Genomic DNA, 20,999 nt, shown 5'->3' with positions numbered 1-20,999 from the left:
CTTATATTTTGGTTTGTATGATTATAACATGAGAAATAGTTGTTGGTATCTATGATTTTGTTTATTAGTTAGATATTAAGATTAAATTATTGATTATTTATAAACACTAATACTACTTTTTTTAATCTAAGTTAATATTCATTTCCCAATAGAATAAGAAGTAATCAAACTCAATTTGTGTTGTTCCTCCTAATAAATGTTATTTTAAGAGATGAAATATTGACTTTGTCCTTTATATGATACATAGAGAAATGATGTATTCTATCTAAAAAATATGTTACTTCATGTACTATTACTTATATTGGTTAAGAAAATACTTAATTATTAAATTTTTAAATAATTATAATTTTTAATGTATTGAATGCAATATTTTTTATATTAATGACGTTCTCAACCATATTTTCCACTCAATGATCATGAAACAACCATTAATCTTGGCTTTGTTAGCATTGAACATATAATTGCTTTACCATTTGAGTATTAAAAAATACACAATTTTTTAATAAAACACTAATCCAAAATTCCAAACACACATAAAAAAAAGTAAAAACAAATAAAGCAAAACACATAAGACTAGTCCTTAATTGGAAAATTAGCAAACAATTTATCCATTTCTTAAAATAGTTTTTTACCAAATAAAAATAAAAATATTAATTTCATAATCCAATCCAAACCCCGCGTGTAACTCACGCTCGCAAACGAAAATATTCTTCTTCTTCTTATAGGGTTTTAGGGTTAGGGTTTCATTTCATTCAACTCTTCACAGTAACCATGGATAGGTACCAGAAGGTCGAAAAACCAAAACCTGAATCTCCAATTAACCAGAACGAGATTCGAATCACAACACAAGGCGCTATTCGTAACTACATCACTTACGCTACTTCGCTTCTTCAGGTGTGTAAATTTTCATTTTCCATGATTTGTTGCATTACGAGTTTCTATCTTTGTTTGTGTTATATTTGATTTGATTAATCGGTTTATTAATGAACGAGAATCGTTTTGTAATTTTTTTTATTTTTTTTGTGCGGTTGTGTCTGAATGACTATTAGTCCCCGAAGTCATGGGTTTGAATCATGGATGCTTTCTTTAGGGCAATAAAATACTGCAGGAGTATTTAAGCTTGAGGGTGACACACTCAGTGTATTTATGGGTTCGGGGTCGTGTCATGAATGAGGTGTTATATTATGTGTATGTCCTGAGTTGGTATTTTGGGTATTTTTGAGTTTTTAGTTTTGGTTTTTGTCGGTTACGATGTTGATTGAATGCTGCATTGGTTTTGACTTTTAATTGATGGAGTTTATGTATTGGAGTAGTTGCGATTGATGTCATTGTGTTTTGGTTTAGAGCACTGCTATGTGGTGCAAAATGTTATGCATAGTTTCTATGAATTGTGTGGCCGTATCATTGTTGAGAGAACAATAAATCAAATGTCACATACCAGACACATGTAATTGGTGGTTAATAAAATACAGTTATAGAATAGATAGATTTGAATTCTTATGTCGTTTAATGAGTTTTTTATTCATATGAAACGGTTTTTTGTCATGCTTGATGTTGAAAATTTAGCAAAGTTGACCATTTTTGCTTTTTTTGGAATATTGAGCTTGTCTCCGCAGTTTCTGCATTATTCAAGTTATGTGCCTGACTGCCTGTCAAGATGTGGTATTTTTGGAATGTTCACTGACTTTTTGTTTTTATTCGAGTATTTTGGGTTATTTATTTTGTTTGATTCCATGCTGTAATTATGAAAGAGGGATGTGAGGTAATGTCTTCAGTTTATTTGTGCATTCGAAATAGAGAAATGTTTTAATTGGCTTTTCTGATTTTTTAAGTTATTCAACATGAAAGGAATACTAGATGCTCTGCTTCTTTAGGGAGAGCGTCATGACTTTTCTACTGGGATTTTGTAGATCTCCATTAAGTCTTAATGTTATTTGAAACAATTGAAGCTGTATTGTAAAGAGCTTTCCTTAGAATCAGAAGCTAGGTGATGAAGATGCACAGTAGCTGTTTTGCCCTGTTCTTTTTGTTTTCTAATTTTTTGCCACGGAAGAACAAGAGGGAAACTCGAGAGGAAATCTCTACCAATATAATATTCAATTATTGTATTTGACAAATTATTAAATAGTTGAACTTTAAAATTTGTTATTATGAAATGAACAGAAATCTGCTATAGAAAAATGATAGTCTAGCTCAATTTATAAAACCTTAGGAAATTCTTAAAATAGGAAGGAATGTGAAGTGATATAAAGTAGGAGGTCATTTTATAGAAGTAGCAACTATTGAAATAAATTCAAGTCTTACGAAATATACCAATTGAGAAAAACATTATTTCCATGCATATAAATTACAAACAAACTGGTTTTTAGTTTTTAGAGTTGTGGTTCTGTAGTTTCTCTCAGTTTTTAAACTTCAAAACCTGATTGTATAATTTATCTCGTATTTTTTTTTCCTTAATTTTATGTTGTATGTTTGCCAATAAACCTGTTGTATGTTTGCAGCAATTCAAATTAGAAGTGTATTTAGAAATTTATTAGAATCACAATGGTGCTTTGCATATTGGTGTCATTTTGATGAATTGATCAATTTTTACAGTGCCTGTATCAATAACTGTGTTTTGTCGCTATTCGCAATACCTCCAACCTGTACTGTCATTAGACTGATAAAAAAAACACATGATTTTAGCTTGTTTTTTGGCCTTTTGCTTTTCATTTTCCCATTAAGACTCACATAGTCATATGAAATTCACGCATCTAGAAAAGAATCTATTGTGTCATAATTATTCTGTTTCTCTTAAAATGATGACATTCTCCTTCTTTGTGAGTTTGAAACCCTGCTGGCCTTTATCATTTTAATAATTGTCTGCTCCATTTTGTAACATAATTAGATATCAATCTCTGATTTGTAATGTTGACTTGTGATTAATTTTTGTTTCTAAATCTTTAGTTAAGTGTCATAAGATGATAACATTCTTGTTAAGTGAATTAATATCCGGAGTATTTTTTCCATTTCACATGTCCATGTACATCTTTCACATTATTATGTTTTTAAGGTATTCAATACCTTGTTTCCATATCTTATGATTCTATTCATGATTCACAATTCAGAAAACAGCATTCTAGTCAACAATGTGTGTCATAAAATGACAGCATTGATTTGGGTTACTTGACCATTGATTTTTATTCTTTTATTATCTCTTCCCAATTTTCATCTAGTGAAATTACTATACAAAATATATTGTTTCTTTCACTAGTTGAGTATATTTTTCTCTGAAACCTGGTATTATCTTCTTTTTGTTGTGGAAAAATCATTAAAATAACTGTACTATTGTCAACAGAAAGACTTCTACGAATCTTGTTTACCTAGTTAGATATTATTAATTTCTTAAGTGTGGTTCTTTTCAAGAGGGATATGTCATTTTGTGTTGTGCATGTTTGTGCTCTTGTCTCCATGTATGTTTCATCATTTTATTCATAATTGGCTGATCTGAATGAAACTAGTTATGATACCCTGTCTTATTGTTGTATGTTGTTATTCATCCAGGAAAAAAATGCTACAGAGATTGTCTTGAAGGCGATGGGACAGGCAATCAGCAAGACAGTTGCCATTGCAGAGATTTTTAAGGTCTTATTTCCTTACGGGGTGGCCATTTCTTGCCCATTCTATTGTTAAATTTATACAAATGACATTCTAGCTTAGATTTCCAGTTAACGAAGTTGTACAAATGAAAGCATAGAAAAAAGGGTGGAAGTTCCCCGGGCGAAATAATTATATAAATGGTTGCCACAGAGAAAAAGTGTTACAATATGCTTCAGAATTCATATTAAGTTTAGTATTTTATGTTTGATTGGCTTTCTATTTCAAACAGAAAAGGATTCCCCAGCTGCATCAAGACACTGCCATCAGCTCAGTGAGCATAACAGATGTGTGGGAACCCATTGAAGAGGGTCTTGTACCGTAAGTATTGTATGAAGTTTGAACCTTCATGCATGCATCTGTGTATCAGTGGCAATGTTACTGAACATAAAACATTTAATGCAGTGTGGAAATGACTCGACATGTCTCTATGATCTCAATTACCTTGTCAACTGGAGAATTAAACAAAGATGCTCCTGGGTAAGCTCTTGAAGAACTCTTAGGGTCTGATTTCCTATTTTTACTCAGTTAAAGTGTTGCCTTTTTGTAATGGAATGCTTTGATTAGTTATCAAGCCTATATTTTGAATCCTTTCCTGAGTTGTTTTAACTTGACGTTTTTAGGATGTTTTCTTTATGATTCTGCCTACAGGTATCAAGCTCCAAATAATGTGGAACAAGCAAAGCCCAACTTCAATTACCAGCGGCAACCGATAAAACCAGCACGTGGTCCTTATAATTCTGTAAATGAAGGTAACCTTAATCATTAAATTTTATAACACAATAGTTTCTACATTTTAGCACATCTAATATCTTCTTTTAGACTCATATGGCCAAGGTCGGGGTCGTGGGAGAGGGAGGGGAAGGAATTGGGGAAGGGGTGGTTATGGCTATCAAGGTGGTTATGGAAATTATCAAGGTGGATATGAGTATTCTCAGGGTGGATATGCAAATTACCAAGGTATAGACACTGTTCTTGTCATTTTTTTGTTTGGATGCATATTTAATTCTCTTTTTAACGGTGCTCTTTTCCTTACAGATAATGGTGGGTACTCAAATCGGGGTCGAGGTGGTGGGCGTGGCAGAGGTTGGGGATATCATGGTAAGACTCGATTGTAAGGGACTTTATTTTGTCTATTGTCCAAAGGACTTGTATGCTAAGTTTACACTCTTTTGTTGCTTATTTCCCTCTTTTTTATTCGAAAATGACAGTGGGAAGAAAAGGCTTGGTTGCTCTCGGGCTTCCTGTTATAATAAAAATCTGTATCTTTATATTTTTCATCTGGAAGTATGCAACTTACAAATGTCCTTTAGTTTCCTATTTTTACTTAGTTTTACACATACATCCCCACTAAAAATGGAAATCTTTTACATTATCTATATGTATTATGTATAATTGTATATGAAGATGCTTTGTCAATCTGATTATAAAATGATATTTCAAAATCTGAGTTTTCTTACAGGCTATGAAGGTGGCAGAGGTGGAGGTACAGGCTATGAAGGTGGCAGAGGTGGAGGAGGTACTGGTTATGAAAGAGGCAGAGGTAGAGATACTGGTTATGAAGGAGGAAGGGGTGGAGGAGGTGCTGGATATGAAAGAGGCAGAGGTGGCGGTACAGGTTATGGCGGAAGAGGTGGAGTTACTCGTTATGAAAGACGAGGCGGAGATGGAGGTGCTGGTTACGAAAGACGAGGCGGAGATGGAGGTGCTGGTTACGAAAGACGAGGCAGAGATGGAGGTGCTGGTTACGAAAGACGAGGTGGAGATGGAGGTGCTGGTTATGAAAGACGAGGCGGAGATGGAGGTGCTGATTATGAAAGAGGGAGGGGTGGAGGTATAGGCTATGATGGAGGAAGAGGTACAGGTTACGACGGAGGAAGAGCCGGAGGAGGTAATGGTTATGAAAGAGGTGGCAGAGGTGGAGGAAGGGGGTATGGCCGTGGTAGGGGACGAATGGGTGGACGTACAACAAGGGGTGGTGGCAACCAGGCATGATAACTGTGGATGATATTGTCATTCTTACTAAATGCCTTGACCAGTGCCATGAATGTTATTACAATGCTGTGTTGATAGTGTGATATGGCTCATGATTCATCAAGCACTATTTTATTTTTTTCATCATGAAATTGATAAGGGCAAGGTTTTGATAATCTATAAATTTAGCTGCAAAGGATCTTGGTTTTATGATTCTGTAATTCATTTCAACTTTTGCCAAAACCATATTTTTATCTGTATCTAGTTTAAATATTATTTTTAATTAAATCAAAGTGGTTCTTAATTCTTATTCTAACCTTCCATGATGTTCCAATAAGTAGTTGAAAAATATTATTTAAAGTGAAAACTTCCAGGGTCTGATGAATTCAAGTCCACAGAAGAAGAGTTGAGGAATAGCTTAGGGAATTGAATTCTAACTTACCCCAGTCTCAGTTTATGAATGCTTTGGGCTTTGATGATGACTTTGTCAAAGGGATTGATGAATTATTATATGCATTGGGTTCAAATAGATCAAGAAGACTTCCATTTTTGAGAAAATATCATCATTTAGAGACCAATTGGCATGTTAATAGTTGAAGCATTTCCTTATGTTGTATATTGGTATGTTAGGTTTAGGATCATGGCATCATGCAAGTAGCTAGTTTCTTATCCATTTGTGTATTTTCCTCTACCCTTTTTTCTTCTTAAAAGAGTGGGGAAAAAACAAGAATATGGGGGTTGGGTGTATCTTGTAATTATAAACTATAAATTGCACTCAATATGGTTGATATATAATCTCTGGTTAGTTATGAGAAAATAATTTAAATAAGGTCATGCAAGTTCATTAAAAGTTGTATCCATATACCATCCACATAACTCCTTGAGATCAATTATGGTATGTTTCATTGCTCTCTGAATATCTATCACCATCTTTCAACACTATTACTAAGTAGGAGCAAGTATTTCACCCCATAAAAGCTAGCAAGTGATAATTACTAAGTACATTTCAGAAGAACTATATGAAACCAAGTGAATCACCACTAATTATTGTTTATTAGGCAAACATCATTAATAGACTGATTATATGCCTGCATTGGAGAATATTGACTAGTGCTATGTATATGCAACAACAAGAACAAAACAGATAACACTAATAATCTCTTGTTACTGTGTCACTTACTATACCAAATAACTGTAAGTAAAAGGCTTAATTGCATTCGTCCTCATCTTTTATGACTTTGTTATTTTAGTTCCTCCATTTCAATCCATGTTAAATCACCAACAAGATGTTGATCTAGTCATGTAAGATCTCATTAGATCTTCAGAAAGACTAAAATGACAATGATTCAATTCCAATGAACAACAGTTGTTTGTTTGGGAAGGAGTATTTCATTACGCAAAAGGTAGGGACACCCTTATTAGTAGGGGTGTAAAAATTGGGTGTAAATCATAAAAACAGAGAATAATAATAATAGTTACTTTTTGGTGCCTTCAGGGACGACAAAAGCTCATAACGATCTGGTGCATTCATCTCTTCTTCTTTTTCACTCCTAGGAAGCTCGTAAGGTTTCCTTTTTGTTGGTACATAAAAAACACAAGTCAGGCCCTTCTACCCATTATTAATATCATACCAGTCATCAACCCGCTAAGTAGAATAGTGATATAGTAGTTCAACCAGTTGTTCAATGTATGCTATAACATCCCAGTTTTGATATGCAACTTCCCAGCCAGTCCAGAAATATATAGAGCGTGCCATCCACAAGCTTAAATACTCATTTCAGTATTTTATTCTCCACAAAGTGGAAGCCTTCCGGGATTCGAACCCATGAACTAAGAGATAAATATCACTATACCACTGAGTCGCTTTTGTAAGTGACACGCTCACTATATCTGGGCCTAGGAGGTCGCATGTCAGAACTGGGGTGTTACACATACCGGTTAAACCGGATGCTTATAAATATGAAACAGCAGAAATACCACAAAGAAAAGAATAAATATGAAATTCCTAATGCCAATCCTAAAAGTGTAAATTGTGCCTATTATGAATTAGAAGATGTTGTGTTTAAATTAGGTTTTTCTCAGTGCAGTGTTACCTGAAAACAGTTAAAGACAAAAAAGAAGAAGAAGAAGACAAGCCTGGAAGAGTGGAAGGAAGGAGAAGAAGAAAGGACACAGATCACCTGTCCCATTCCTGTCCTCACTTCATTAAAAAAGGAAAATTTTAAAAACTTAAAATAACACATGCATTACTTGGAAAAATCATCTTATTGAGTTGGGACATGGCGACACACTGATTTTGGACAGGTGATCCCTATTCAAGAAGAAAGACATGAAAAAGTGTAACAACGTTCCTAAACAGCTTTCCACTGTCAGAAGATGACTCTGTCCCGAGATGACTCGGTATCCGTGTCTCCATCCAATAAAATAACACCAAATAATATAAAAAAGAGTGTGATATGAATGATTTATAAATGACACGACATCATGCATCATTCATTTCGATTATTCTTTTGCAGATAATCAATAATGATTAAATATGAATGATAATATAGTAGTAGTGTATAAAACTCATATGCTATTAGTGTTTACATCTTTTTCTCATTTATAAAATGAAACCGCATGATTTATCATTCATTTGAATTACTCCAATAATGATTAAACATGAATTATGATAATATAGTAATAGTATATAAAACTCATTTTAACATTTATATAATGAAAACAAAATTAAGTTTGTCATGGTTCGAATAAAAATGACAGTTTTTTGTACTACCAATGTATCACTTACCCTATTCGTGATGAATTAATTGATATTATGATATATGATTGTTTTTTCCAATAAATATTGCTATTAGAAATAGTATCATTGACTTTTTTATCTTTCTAAAGATCTAGCATATCATACACCACTAAACAAATGTCTTGTTGATATAAAAATTACAAATTAAGACAACTAAATGAAAATGAAAGAAAGTAACTATGTAAACAAAAGCCTTTGCATACATTTTTTCATTTTTTTTTATCTTTGTACAAATTGCTAATTTTCTATATATTATCATTTTATTGGAGCCTTAAATTTTCAAGCCACATTCATAATGGGCCTTAAATTGTCTCACATTTTCCCACCTAGATTGGACCACTTTCAATTATAATCAACTATAATAATACAGTAAAATGATCACTACAAGTCTACAACAAATAAAGCATTAAATAAATTCATATGTGGAGTGAAATAACTTATATCACAATCAATTTAGAAAAAATTAAACAAAGAGTTGACATTTTGTGTGAGTGTGAGTAAAAATAAATTGGGACTCACAATAATAATATTAAAATGAATCACTTTACAACTAAAGCATTTGGTCTCTTTTCCAAAAGAAGGTTTCTAAAATAATAATTAAAGTATCTTTCATCTTTAACCTGTCTAAAAATTTATCCCCTCCTTCATTACCATAATTGAAAAAGATAACATCCAACTAGAGTTTATGAAGTTAGCAGCTATAAAATCAAGTAATCCAAACTTACTTCATATTATATCCTTCATTCTAATATAATTTTCATCCAAAATTTTCACCTTTTAAAATATTTCAGTTAAAAAATTCAAAATATGAGACAAATATCCATGGGCATGTGTAATGAAGTATTTGACACGTATCATATGAGCATCGAAAAAGTGTCGGCGTTGGATATGTGACAAACTTACTTAACCACATTACTTTAATCTCATTAATTTGTAATTATTTAAAAAATATATAAAACTGAATGCAAATACTCGTAAAAATAATAAATTTCAATTGCAAATGATATAATTGGATGAGCTAGAAATCAACATTTACTATAAATCTTAATACTACTTAAATATAATTGTTCCAAACTTCAATCATATTCTGAAGCTTCTCTTCTAACACACCTATTTGCTGAAGAACTTGCAACACTCTTGAGCGATGCTCATCAAGATTGGGAGCTTTGAATCCACCACATGCTTCTAGGAAGATAGATTTATCAAAAGATAATCTTTAGAAACTTTTTGTACAAAAAAAATCTATGAAAAATTAGATATAAACTAGATACAAAAAAATCTAAGGTTTGCCATTACTCACATGTATAGGAAAATTAGATATAAACTCCTTCACAAACTAAACCAATTTGAGGACAAGTCGAGTTTCGATCAAGAGCTAGTCTTAGTTAAACATCAATGAAGAGCCGAGAAGGAATCTAGACTAAAATTGATACTCAACCCTAAGTCCTTAAGTCACGTTGATAAGAAATAAGAGCCAAGAAGAAATCTATTTTACACATCATCAATTAAAGTAAAGAAATATTTACAGAGTACATAATCAATTAAATTTAAATAGTTTAGTAGTTGAATATGATACTCAATATAGTAAATTATTTACAAACTCCAGCAAATAAAAATGAGACCGGTCATGACAAGTTATGTAACTTCTAGCCTATGTATACCCTAAGTCCCTAACACACCAAAAGTATCCAATTCACATGCCATGTATCAAAAAATGATATGATATATTGTAAAAAGAATCCTATGGTGTACCTTCATTTATAACGTACTACATTGAGTATCAATTTCTTCAAATTATCATATAGTTTATTGCAATTTGTAGTCTTCACATATTAAGACATTACTTTTGTAAATGCTACTTAGATTTTAGATTTCCTATCCCCTTAGGAATCTTATAGTGAGAAACAAAACAATATATCTTCTAGAGAAAAAGCTACATATTCTAAAAAATGGGTTATGTTCTTATTTAGTAAGGTCCACAAATAGTATATCTAGATAGTTTTATTTCATAAGTGGAGAGTCTGCTTTCATAATTTGAATTAATAATCTGTTCGTACTAAACAACAACTTTATCATTTTGCCGATGCTAACTCGGGAGAACATTCTAATTCTCAAACAAAAGATAAATGAATCTGAATAGAACATAAAGAGTATAGTTGTGTAATCCCCACAGCTCATAGTTCACAGCTCATGGCCGTCCACAAAGATTTTGCCACCAATGGAAGGTAATGCATTTAATTTACACGTACATGCAGAGGTTGACCAAGAATTAAATATCATTATTAAAATTAGACTAAGGATAAATTGAAATTTGGAAGAAAGCTTTTAAAAAAATTGAAATAAACTTAAAGAGCTATATTATTTATGCGACTGGGATTGATTCATATAACAGCAAAATCTTTGGCTTCACATAATATATGATTTTATTATCCAAAAACTTATTGTGGCGGTGTACTTTATTTTTATAATGTTTTCTACTTCAACGTACCACTGAATCTTGAACTGATTGGTCTTTTGATTTGGACAACGAATTCAATGAAACATTTATATCTGTTCTACCTCAAATTGCCCTTTATTTGCCACTAAAGTTTTCAATTATTTGTTTACCAAAAAGAATTTCTTATGTTCGAATATATTAGTTATTTTTAGGACTAAAATGTTAACTTTTGAAGGACAAATGACTATTATGACTAATATTTGTAGTATGTGAATGTGTCAGGAGTGTTATGTTGAATATAAAGCAAACTCAATCTGATACTTAAGTTATGAGGCTTTTCTATTTATTAATTAGTCTTTTGGGTTGAGCTCTCTTCATGTGTTTAAGTTATAACCGTCAATGCTTTCATTGAGAGTTGTACCATGAAAAGAGCTAGAATTAAAGTACATTAATAAATAATTATAAGTGAACGAAACCGCCAAAAGAAAAAGGACTATCATCATGTCAATATTGATAGAGTAAAATTTGGTGTGGACATCAGTCTCTAAAAGGACGATAATATTATGAATCTTACATTAGATAAAATAATAAATTTAATGTGCTACTTAACTCATGAAACTCTGTCACCTAATATATTAGTTTTTGGTGTTGTATTCTCCTCCTAGCAAAATGTTAAAATGAAAGTTTACTAATTATCTGATATCCTAGATTTATTTAGGACTATAATATATGCATGACATCACTGAATTTACATGCAACGTAGGGTAATATAATTGGGCGTATTTGTAAGATTTTATTGATCTTTAATATTATATATATTTATGTTCCAAAGTCCAAACAAAAATGTATATAATCTTTTATAGTTTTTGAGGATGAAACAGCAGTTCAACGCAACAGAAATCAAATAAGGTGATATTAAATTCATAATATTTATACATAACTAGAAAATACCTAACTATGGCAAGTGTTACGTATACAAACAAGCTTGCAAATTAATAAATTACATATGCTACTATTCACTCCATCTACACTATTATAAATTACTTTTTATTGTTTTATAAAAATGAATAATGGTACAACTACAAATACTATCACTGTGCATGAACCCTTTATCTACAAAATGTAAACATTTCTTTCTCTTTAATATATAATTCAAAAAGTGGGAAAACTCAATAAAAAATCCTAAATTTATGTCTTTTGTATGTAATTGTCATGAACTATTTTTCTTCCTAATTGAATCTTAAACTTTATTTGTTGATGAAATTAACCCCTACATAAAAATAATATTAAATTAATAGCAATAAGAAATTCTATCTCATGTATCTTTTAACATTAACTCTTAGATTATTAATATTTTATTTTTTATATATATACAAATGTTATTACATTAATCACTTTTAACTTTGAAATTTATTTATTATACTCTTTTCAATCAAATTTTTATTTTGATGATAATTTCCTAAATATTAATGTGGCTAACCTACATTGTTGCATTACTATTGTTACGAGGATTGTAGTGACTTATTTCTTAGCTTATTAGTAATTTAAAAATAATATTTATACAGAGACCAAATTCACAAAATCATAAAATTTAAGGGTTAATTAGAAAGAAAAATAATTGATAATAACTACTAGCTAAATGCATAAATTTTAGAGAAATTTTATACAATTTTCCCTAAAAAATATTATTCATTTCAGTCACTTATTATTATTCATTTATATTTAACAAAAAAAATTGTGAACTGATATATGAAACGAGTATATTACACTTGAAACGGTCTTATTTAATAACCGATCATATTAAAACAACTGATTAGTGAACGAACATAAATAAAAAATTAATCAAAATAGCTAGTTCAAAAACAGAGATTATAAATATGCTGGTTTGATTAATATCTTATTCTGATTTCATAATCTGACTTAAGGTTCCTGTAGCTGAAAGTCTTTCATTTATTTATTTATTTATGATTGTTTGAAAGAGTGATCGATAAGCAATATCTTAAATTGGAGTCACGATTATATTATATATATCGCAATTGCTAAAAGTTGTAACACAATATACCTTATTTGGTTACGATTGTAGTTGTAATATCATTGTAGAAATTCTCAAAATCATAATGCCTTACTTACAATTATAGTTGTGGAATATAACATAAAACATTCTTACTAAGCAACAAAGATTTATCATATAATGCACTTCATATATTATCATCAGAAAGGTCAACTTCAAAAGTGTCATAAAATAAAGTTTGAACTACAAAAATACATATTTTTTATGAAAAAAATACTCCATTGACAACTTTGTCCATGCTTTGACAAATTTGCATGTCAAAATATAGTTTATTTTTCAATAACATATTAGTTGCCCACAAAATCCGTTAAAGACAGTTGAGTTTCAAACATTTATAAATAGTTTTCTAAATAGAAATAGTGTCATTGGCCATTCGCATGATAATCAAATATTTAAAAAATGCCAGCCACTGACCGACCTTATATAAAACTATATATTATACACGTTTACATTTTTATCATTATATATACACACAATAGTTTAGGTAAATTCGGTCCTATAGTTTATTAGGGTTACGGCAAAACTCGCGACTATAAGAGACATTTATAAATTAACTACTAGACGAGTTATAAGGTAGTCTAATGATTAAGATGGAGAAATTAAATAATTAAGTGAAAATATTTGTGAATTTGAGTCTCACATACAACAAAAAATATTAACATATTAATACTTGTTTATAAAAAAATTAACCGTCGTCGATTTTCACGTTGATTCTAGGATTTGAACTCGTGATCGGTTGATATAATCTGAATTCTTACTAAATGAGTTACCATCATTCACTATAAGATTATTATATAGGATGATGGATAAATAAAATCCCTAGAGATAAGGGAAGATCCCATGCTTTAATATGTATTATTCAATAATTGATTTTAACGCTCTTCCACCTTTATTAAATATGCTCTCACATAAGTCTACACTCTAAGCTAACCGCTAATAATATACACCTTCACTACAAAATCTATATATAGCCAAAGTTAGAAACACCTTAGCATTGTAGCAAAACCTAGAAACACACGTACCCATAAACATACACAAAGAGAGAGAGAGAGAGAGAAAATGAGAAGCAATAATGTGCGTTTGAGCTATGGTATTTCAATGCCTCTCATCGGGTTTGGCACTTATTCATTCCCTAATGATAGGAAAACAACAGAACTTGCTATACACAATGCCCTTAAGGTATGAAAATGTTACTTATATATCATGTTACATGCAAACTTTATAGTAATTAATTAATTAATTTTTCTTATTATATATATATTTGTGTAGATGGGTTATAGGCATTTTGATACAGCAAAGATATATGGTTCTGAAGCAGCAATGGGAAAAGCTTTAAATGAGGCAATCCTTGGAAGACAAATAGAGAGAGAAGATATTTTCTTGACATCAAAACTATGGGGGAGTGATCATCATGATCCTGTTTCTGCTTTGAAAAGAACATTAGAGTAAGGACAATTTTTCTTTCATGGTTGTAAAAGAGTAATGTTATTTGTACCGATAAAAGTTGACACTTAATAATGACACCATTCTTTTGGAATAAGGAAGAGCCTTACATTGAAAAGTGAGGATGTTCTTCCTTTTTCCTAAAAGAATGGGATAACATTCTTGAGTGTCAACTACTCTTGCGTAGTAAGTTTTGTCTTAAATGCATGCAGTGTATCATTATTAAATCAAAAAATACCAACAACAAGTTTTTAACATAGATCGAACGATATCATAATGATTTATCATAAATAATGTTCATTGAAAAAACATTGAACTGAATAAAAAAATATATCATAGGATAAATGATGGAGTGAACTTGGGGCAATGTCATGGCCCATAAATGGACATGAGAAACAAGTATGTTAGAAAAATATTATTAATGTGGTTGATAATTACTTAGCCCTAAAGAATAGGAACAAAATCAATGTTGGAAATCTAAAAATGATTTTGTTATGAAAACAGGAATGTGGGGATGGAATACCTAGATATGTACCTAGTGCATTGGCCTGTGAAGTTGAAGCCATGGGTTAACTATGCAGTGCCTAATGAAGATGACTTTGAAAATTTGGATTTTGAGAGCACATGGGCAGGGATGGAAAAATGCCTAGAAATGGGGTTGTGTAGGTGCATTGGTGTTAGCAATTTCTCTAGCAAAAAGATTGAATGGCTCTTAGAATTTGGTTCTACACCTCCACTTGTTAATCAGGTATATACACTTCATTTTTATGCCATTTCTTAGACATTAGTTTCTTAACTTAATTTTACCAGAAAAAAAATGTAAGCACGGATAATAACAGTTTTTTATACTATAAATACATTATTTATTATTCATGATTGATTTTTAAATATAACAACTATAAATAAATGTTAAATATCATATTAATTGTGTATAAATCTTTACGCTAAAAATGATATTTATTTCATTATATCCATAGGTTGAGATGCATCCAATGTGGAGGCAAGGAAAGCTTAGAGAAACATGTGGGGACCACAAGATCCATGTAAGTGCATATTCACCACTTGGTGGGCCAGGGAATGCATGGGGATCTACGGCTGTTGTTGATCATCCAATCATTAAATCAATTGCACTCAAACACAAGACAACTCCACCACAGGTAAAACTCAAATCCAAACTATTTTTTATTAATTATAATGTTATGCACGGTTAGTATAAAGATTTATATATAATTAATATATTATTTATTTGTATTATTTTTTTAAAGACTAAATGATAATTAAAAAATAGGGAATGAAGTAAATCCTGGTATAAGGAGATAAGTTATCTCATTCTGTCAGTGAAATCATGACATGTGTCATGTTTCATCATTTTCTATAAAAATATTTTTAAAAATAAACAAAATAGGACACATGTTACATTTTACTGGCTAGAGGAGATAATTTATCTCCTAATATATATAGATACATTATTCTCTTGAAAATAATGGTAAGTAATAAACTGAAAGTGTATAAAACTCTGACGTTGTTAGTATATAATTTTTTTAACTTATTTATTACTTAGAAATTACAAAAATGTACCATCACCCTATTCTATTTTAGTAATCAAGCAAAAAAATAAATTAATAAAATTATTTTATCTAAATATTCATTAAGTTTTATTTTCTTGATCAATTAAAAAATGAAATTTTCTTGATCAATTAAAAAATAAAATATGGAATTAGCAAAAATAGTGGTAAATGTCATACCATACCATTGGAGTAAGTATCATCTCCAACAGTGGAGTAACAAATACTATAATAAATAAAGAAACAATAATATAAAATAACATTTTTATCATTTTATATATAATGAAATAATATTTTTGTCATTGAAAATAAAAGGTAAAACAAAAACTAATATCTCTAGTTTGGTATCATTGATAGTTGAAATATTAGAATTTTATCTAGAAATGAAAAGGTTTGTGTATTTAATATACCTTTTGGATGTGACTTCTTAAGGTTGCTTTGCAATGGGGACTCTCAAAGGGCTCAAGTGTGATTGTGAAGAGCTTCAATCAAGAAAGAATGAAAGAAAATATAGGATCATTTGATCTAAAATTGGATTATGAGGATATCTTTGAGATTGAGAAATTGGAAGAAGTGAAGATTATGAGAGGGGAGTTTCTTGTTAATGAAACCACAAGTCCCTACAAAACAATTGAAGACCTTTGGGATGATGAAATTTGAAGCTATAGACAATGTTGTAATTCATTTCTTGCATTGTCTTCTCTCCAAAAGATTTTTCATTACATAAAATATGAAAACCCTAATGGTGATTTTTTGGAAGGATATAAAAAGAGCAATGACTTACTTTATACTTAGTTTTACTTGTATTGTTATTGAAAAGTTATTTTAACCGAAAAAGTATGTTGTCAGTGTATGAGTTCTATACATTGTCATTATCTCATTCATTCATATTCAATTATTATTGACTCTTCAAGAAACGTAATTCAAATGAATAGTGAATGATATAATGACTGTGTATAAATATTTACATTAATAAAATACAGATATTACACTCTTTATTTTATGTTTGTTGCTAATTAAGTGTATTTTACTTCTTATACAATTATCATCAAATTTAAACCTTTAAATACTTGATTATTATGTGATCACATGAGGAAGAAATACATACTATCATTATATATATATATATCTAAATATTGATTCCAAGTATTTAAACATCAAATTCATCACCACAAAAAAATAGTATGTATTAGAATACGAGATGTTTATATAATTTGTAGCACAATAAGTATTTTTCGAAAATTAGAGCTGGTGATTGGAGAACAGTTTTATGTTCAGATTTTTTTAATAAAAAATAATTTCTAAGATCTTGCTTCTATAAAAGTGAAGTTTCATTGAAATTAACAAAACTAACTAAACGTATCTAATTTAGTAATATTGTGTAGAAGTAAATATGGACAACAAAGGAGACAATATCTATTTCAAATTAGAAAGTACACAAAGATAAGAAATAGAAAAGTGTAAGACCCGTTTTCCTTTTGCAAAAATGCATGCTATCCATAATATACTACCATTTAATTTATACATATAATAATAAGAAGATAAAATATCTTCTCAAGTTAGATTTTGTACACCTATAATAGATTAATGTGTCACTAACATTTTAATAAAGAATATGTATATTATTTAATGAAAGAACAAATAGAATAAATGACACATTTTTAATAGAATGAAGAGATAACTTATATACAAATTATCCTTAAAATTGATGTGACTAGTATAATAAAATTCAATGATAAACTTGGAAAAATGTGCTTTTTGATGTGATAAACATGTTTTCCGCTTTAAAACATTGCTCTCACTCAAAATAAAATATAACATTGGGAATGATTATGCCTACAGAGCCAAGAACAAGTAATGGCTACTAGGGAACAAACTTCAATTTTTTTTTAGTTATTTATGTTTTCTTAATGAACATGATTTATGATAGCATATTATGACGTCATTTGATTTATATAATTAACTTACATAATGAGATTAATGCTTGGTAAGCTCATCAACATTTGTGTTGAAGAAAGAAGATGAATATCATGAGCCACCTCATACGCCACATACATCAGATGCACCAAATTTGACCGAGAAAACTTGACCCGTGATCAAGGAAAGCAAGCCAACCCTGACTAAGAGACATTGGCCCATGGTCGAGGAAATCAGGTCAACCCTAACCGAGAAATGTTGGCACATGACCGAGGGAAGCAACACCAATCTGACCGAAGAGAACAAGCCAACCTTGACCAAGAAAGGTTGGCCTACCAAGCCAACCTTAACCAAGAAATCTTAGCACATCAGGCTAAACATGACCGAAGCATGAAGCTACATCAGAGGCACCTTGACCTTGATATGATGGCACACCAAGATGTCCCTAAGATGCACCATCACCTGAAAATTGACCGAAGCAACAACAGAACTTGCAATACATACATTTTATCAAACACATGGAAGATTTCTCAAGAGGTTGCTTCATCCACCAACATGTTAAATACATGATTAAATTGTATTTTTTGTCCTTGTAATTAGCTGTTAATAGTTTGTTATGAAGTTTTAGTTAATTAAGTTTGTTTGTTAGTGAATTAACATTTATTTTTCTCATCATTTTAGTTTGTATATATATCTTCGAGTTGCTTTGTATTTTTCATTTCAATCAATAAAATTTTTGTGAGCTTTTCTTTCATTCTTGAGTTGTGAAGGTACTTTGTTTGTGATTTAATGGAGATTCTCATTTTAACAATATGATAGAGGTGTTGAGTGTTAGAAATTTTAGATCACACATAAGTAATGTTTAAGTGTGTTAAGATCATTATTTTTATTAATCAAATTAAAGTGGTAGGATTCAAATAAGTTATAAGTATGGACATAATTGTCATAAAGTTATTGTGTGAATCCGAAGCCTTATTTCTATTTTATGATGGATATAATTAGAAATAATAAAATTGTGGAGCATTTCCACTAATGAAAGAGTTTGAATTCAAAGGATATGAAAGAGCATAGATTCAAATGAGCATCACTTTTCATGAAAGAACATGTACTTCTTATAAATAAGGTTACAGTCCTCAGGTGTAGACACACAACAACAAAACGACTTTATTTTCTTCACCCATTAGAGGAAGGACAATAAGGCTAAAGGTAGTCTACAATTGGGAAACTAAAAAACCTACATCTTCCACTATCCATACGCATTTGGATATAAGCTAAAAAAACAAGTAAGTTCATTCACCATATTCTCTATGAATATATTAAGGTACGTTATCGCTCTATATTCCTTCTTGGCAATTTCACATTAAAGATCTTGAATTGACTTTATAATTATTTGTTCATAATCTTTAATAGTATTCATCTTGAAAGTAAATCATCTCATGCATTAAAGTTTTTCCAACATTGAGCTCTTTTATGAAGCTTGTTGATGCATTTCCTCCTTCAAAGCTAGTTTCTCAAAAGTATAAAACGAACCCTCTAAAATGAATATATGGAAAGGCATTAAGTGAAAGTTGATTATTCTTATCTTCGTGGATTTATCGCATGAAACATACTTTTGTCTTTATAATATATTTTAAAGGATTAAGATTGTTAAAATAGTTGAGCTTTTGTTAGTTGGTTAGTTAATTTGGTTAGGGTAGTTAGTGTTTTCTTCCATTTATATAGATGATTCAATGTAACTTTGAAATTCAATTCAATTTAATAACATTTTCTCATTCTTTCTTGTTCATCAAGAATCTCTCTTATCTATGGCTACTATCATTTTAACAAAGATAAGGAAGATTTTAAGGTCCTCTCAAAATTTGTTCTCCTTGTGGGATTGTGGCAAGCAAGATTGTAGCTTATTGCATTTATCTGGATTTTACAGGGTTAATGTATTTTTTAAGGGGAGTATAAATTTATTGAGAATCCAAAAACAATGAACGAAAGTAGATTAAAGGATAAGATGTAATAAAAGAGAATCAGAAACAAGGGGGCAATAAGAAGAAAAATATATACATTTTTAAATGACAAGTTTATTAGTGAATTTTTTTATTCATTCATTCCCCTCCATCCATAAGCACCAAACTAACGTTGTGTTAACAGAAATATATATTATCTTACGTTTTTAGAATTTTTTAATTAAATGTCACTTTATAATTTGACGAGACAAAATTTGAGACACATAATCTCGATTTCTTAACATAAAAAAGAAATTTATTGTATTCTAATATTCTTATGGTCATACCAAGTGGCAGATTGAGGACACTAGGTCAATAGATACAAGTTTCATTAAATGCATTGTTATTATATTCAGTTGAGTTGATTGGTCTGACATAGGGATGAAGTTTGGCCTGATAGGCCAGTCCATTTGGATTGATATTTTTAGTATGTTGTTGGGTTGAGGATTTTAGCCTAAAAACTTATATTCAACCGAGTTTGGAAACCCTTTTTTAGACGGGCCACATAGGGTCGGGCGGCCCAACGGGCCACCATTAAAAAAAGGAGACTAGAAACTTATTGAATGGTTTTGTTAGTGAAGGTAATTTATTTTTTTCAATGTAATTATCATTTATTTGGTAGTTAATTATTTTTATAAGCATATATTAATTTAATCATGTAAATAATGTAGATGATGAAGAAAAAGATTTGAAAGACATTGATGGTGGTAGTAATAGAAAAGTAGAGACATCTTCCAATAGTGAACTAGGAGTATAAAAGTTTAAGATAATGTTGGTTTATTATTTAGAATTTACAATTTTAAACTAAGACGGTATGTTATTGAGAGATTGTGGACTTTGGTTTGTGATTTTTTGTTTTAAAAGACATTTATGAGGTGTGATGATTATTTATTTTTGAAATTGTGATTGAGTTGGTTCTAATTATAAATGTCTATTTTGAAAGAAAAAAAGGTTAGCCCACGGCCTACTAGTCTTGCCAAATATGGGTTGGGCTGGAATTTTGTGCTCTTTTAGCAATAAGAGTCGGGCCAAGCCAACACATATTTTAGTGGACCAAAGGTCGGTCAGACCGAGTTGGCTCGTATTGTCATGCCTAGTCTGACCTAGAACAAACACTTAATTAGCTTGAGTTGCTCATTCAATTGGCCATAAACCAAAA

At 30.4% G+C, this 20,999-nt stretch overlaps 2 protein-coding genes across 5 annotated transcripts; both read left to right on the top strand.

Annotated features, from left to right (window-relative positions):
• On the top strand, positions 695-5,866 carry LOC109325895 (glycine-rich cell wall structural protein 1.0-like). Of its 4 annotated transcripts, none has more exons than XM_019558499.1 (9): positions 695-894; positions 3,544-3,624; positions 3,869-3,957; positions 4,042-4,116; positions 4,288-4,388; positions 4,459-4,596; positions 4,675-4,737; positions 5,099-5,274; positions 5,404-5,866. In XM_019558499.1, the coding sequence occupies exons 1-9, from the start codon at positions 772-774 to the stop codon at positions 5,629-5,631; spliced, it is 1,074 nt and encodes a 357-aa protein (XP_019414044.1). In that variant the 5' UTR covers positions 695-771; the 3' UTR covers positions 5,632-5,866. The 4 variants fall into 4 exon arrangements, with proteins under 4 accessions (XP_019414044.1, XP_019414043.1, XP_019414042.1 ...); XM_019558498.1 differs by having other exon boundaries at positions 696-894; positions 5,099-5,380; positions 5,477-5,866; XM_019558497.1 differs by having other exon boundaries at positions 696-894; positions 5,099-5,413; positions 5,477-5,866.
• LOC109325139 (aldo-keto reductase family 4 member C9) lies at positions 13,944-16,657 on the top strand. Its single transcript, XM_019557297.1, has 5 exons — positions 13,944-14,097; positions 14,188-14,363; positions 14,866-15,109; positions 15,339-15,518; positions 16,359-16,657. The coding sequence occupies exons 1-5, from the start codon at positions 13,978-13,980 to the stop codon at positions 16,584-16,586; spliced, it is 948 nt and encodes a 315-aa protein (XP_019412842.1). The 5' UTR covers positions 13,944-13,977; the 3' UTR covers positions 16,587-16,657.

The sequence above is a fragment of the Lupinus angustifolius genome, chromosome LG13 (genome assembly GCF_001865875.1).
Source record: "Lupinus angustifolius cultivar Tanjil chromosome LG13, LupAngTanjil_v1.0, whole genome shotgun sequence".
In the NCBI taxonomy this organism is placed as follows: domain Eukaryota; kingdom Viridiplantae; phylum Streptophyta; class Magnoliopsida; order Fabales; family Fabaceae; genus Lupinus; species Lupinus angustifolius.
This window is presented reverse-complemented; position numbering and strand designations above follow the sequence as displayed.

Coding starts and splice junctions, on each gene's coding strand:
- LOC109325139 (XM_019557297.1), top strand. CDS start 13,978: ATGAGAAGCAATAATGTGCGTTTGAGCTATGGTATTTCAATGCCTCTC. Junction 14,098..14,187: donor CTATACACAATGCCCTTAAG/GTATGAAAATGT, acceptor ATATTTGTGTAG/ATGGGTTATAGGCATTTTGA. Junction 14,364..14,865: donor GCTTTGAAAAGAACATTAGA/GTAAGGACAATT, acceptor TTATGAAAACAG/GAATGTGGGGATGGAATACC.
- LOC109325895 (XM_019558496.1), top strand. CDS start 772: ATGGATAGGTACCAGAAGGTCGAAAAACCAAAACCTGAATCTCCAATT. Junction 3,625..3,868: donor CCATTGCAGAGATTTTTAAG/GTCTTATTTCCT, acceptor TATTTCAAACAG/AAAAGGATTCCCCAGCTGCA. Junction 4,738..5,098: donor CAGAGGTTGGGGATATCATG/GTAAGACTCGAT, acceptor GTTTTCTTACAG/GCTATGAAGGTGGCAGAGGT.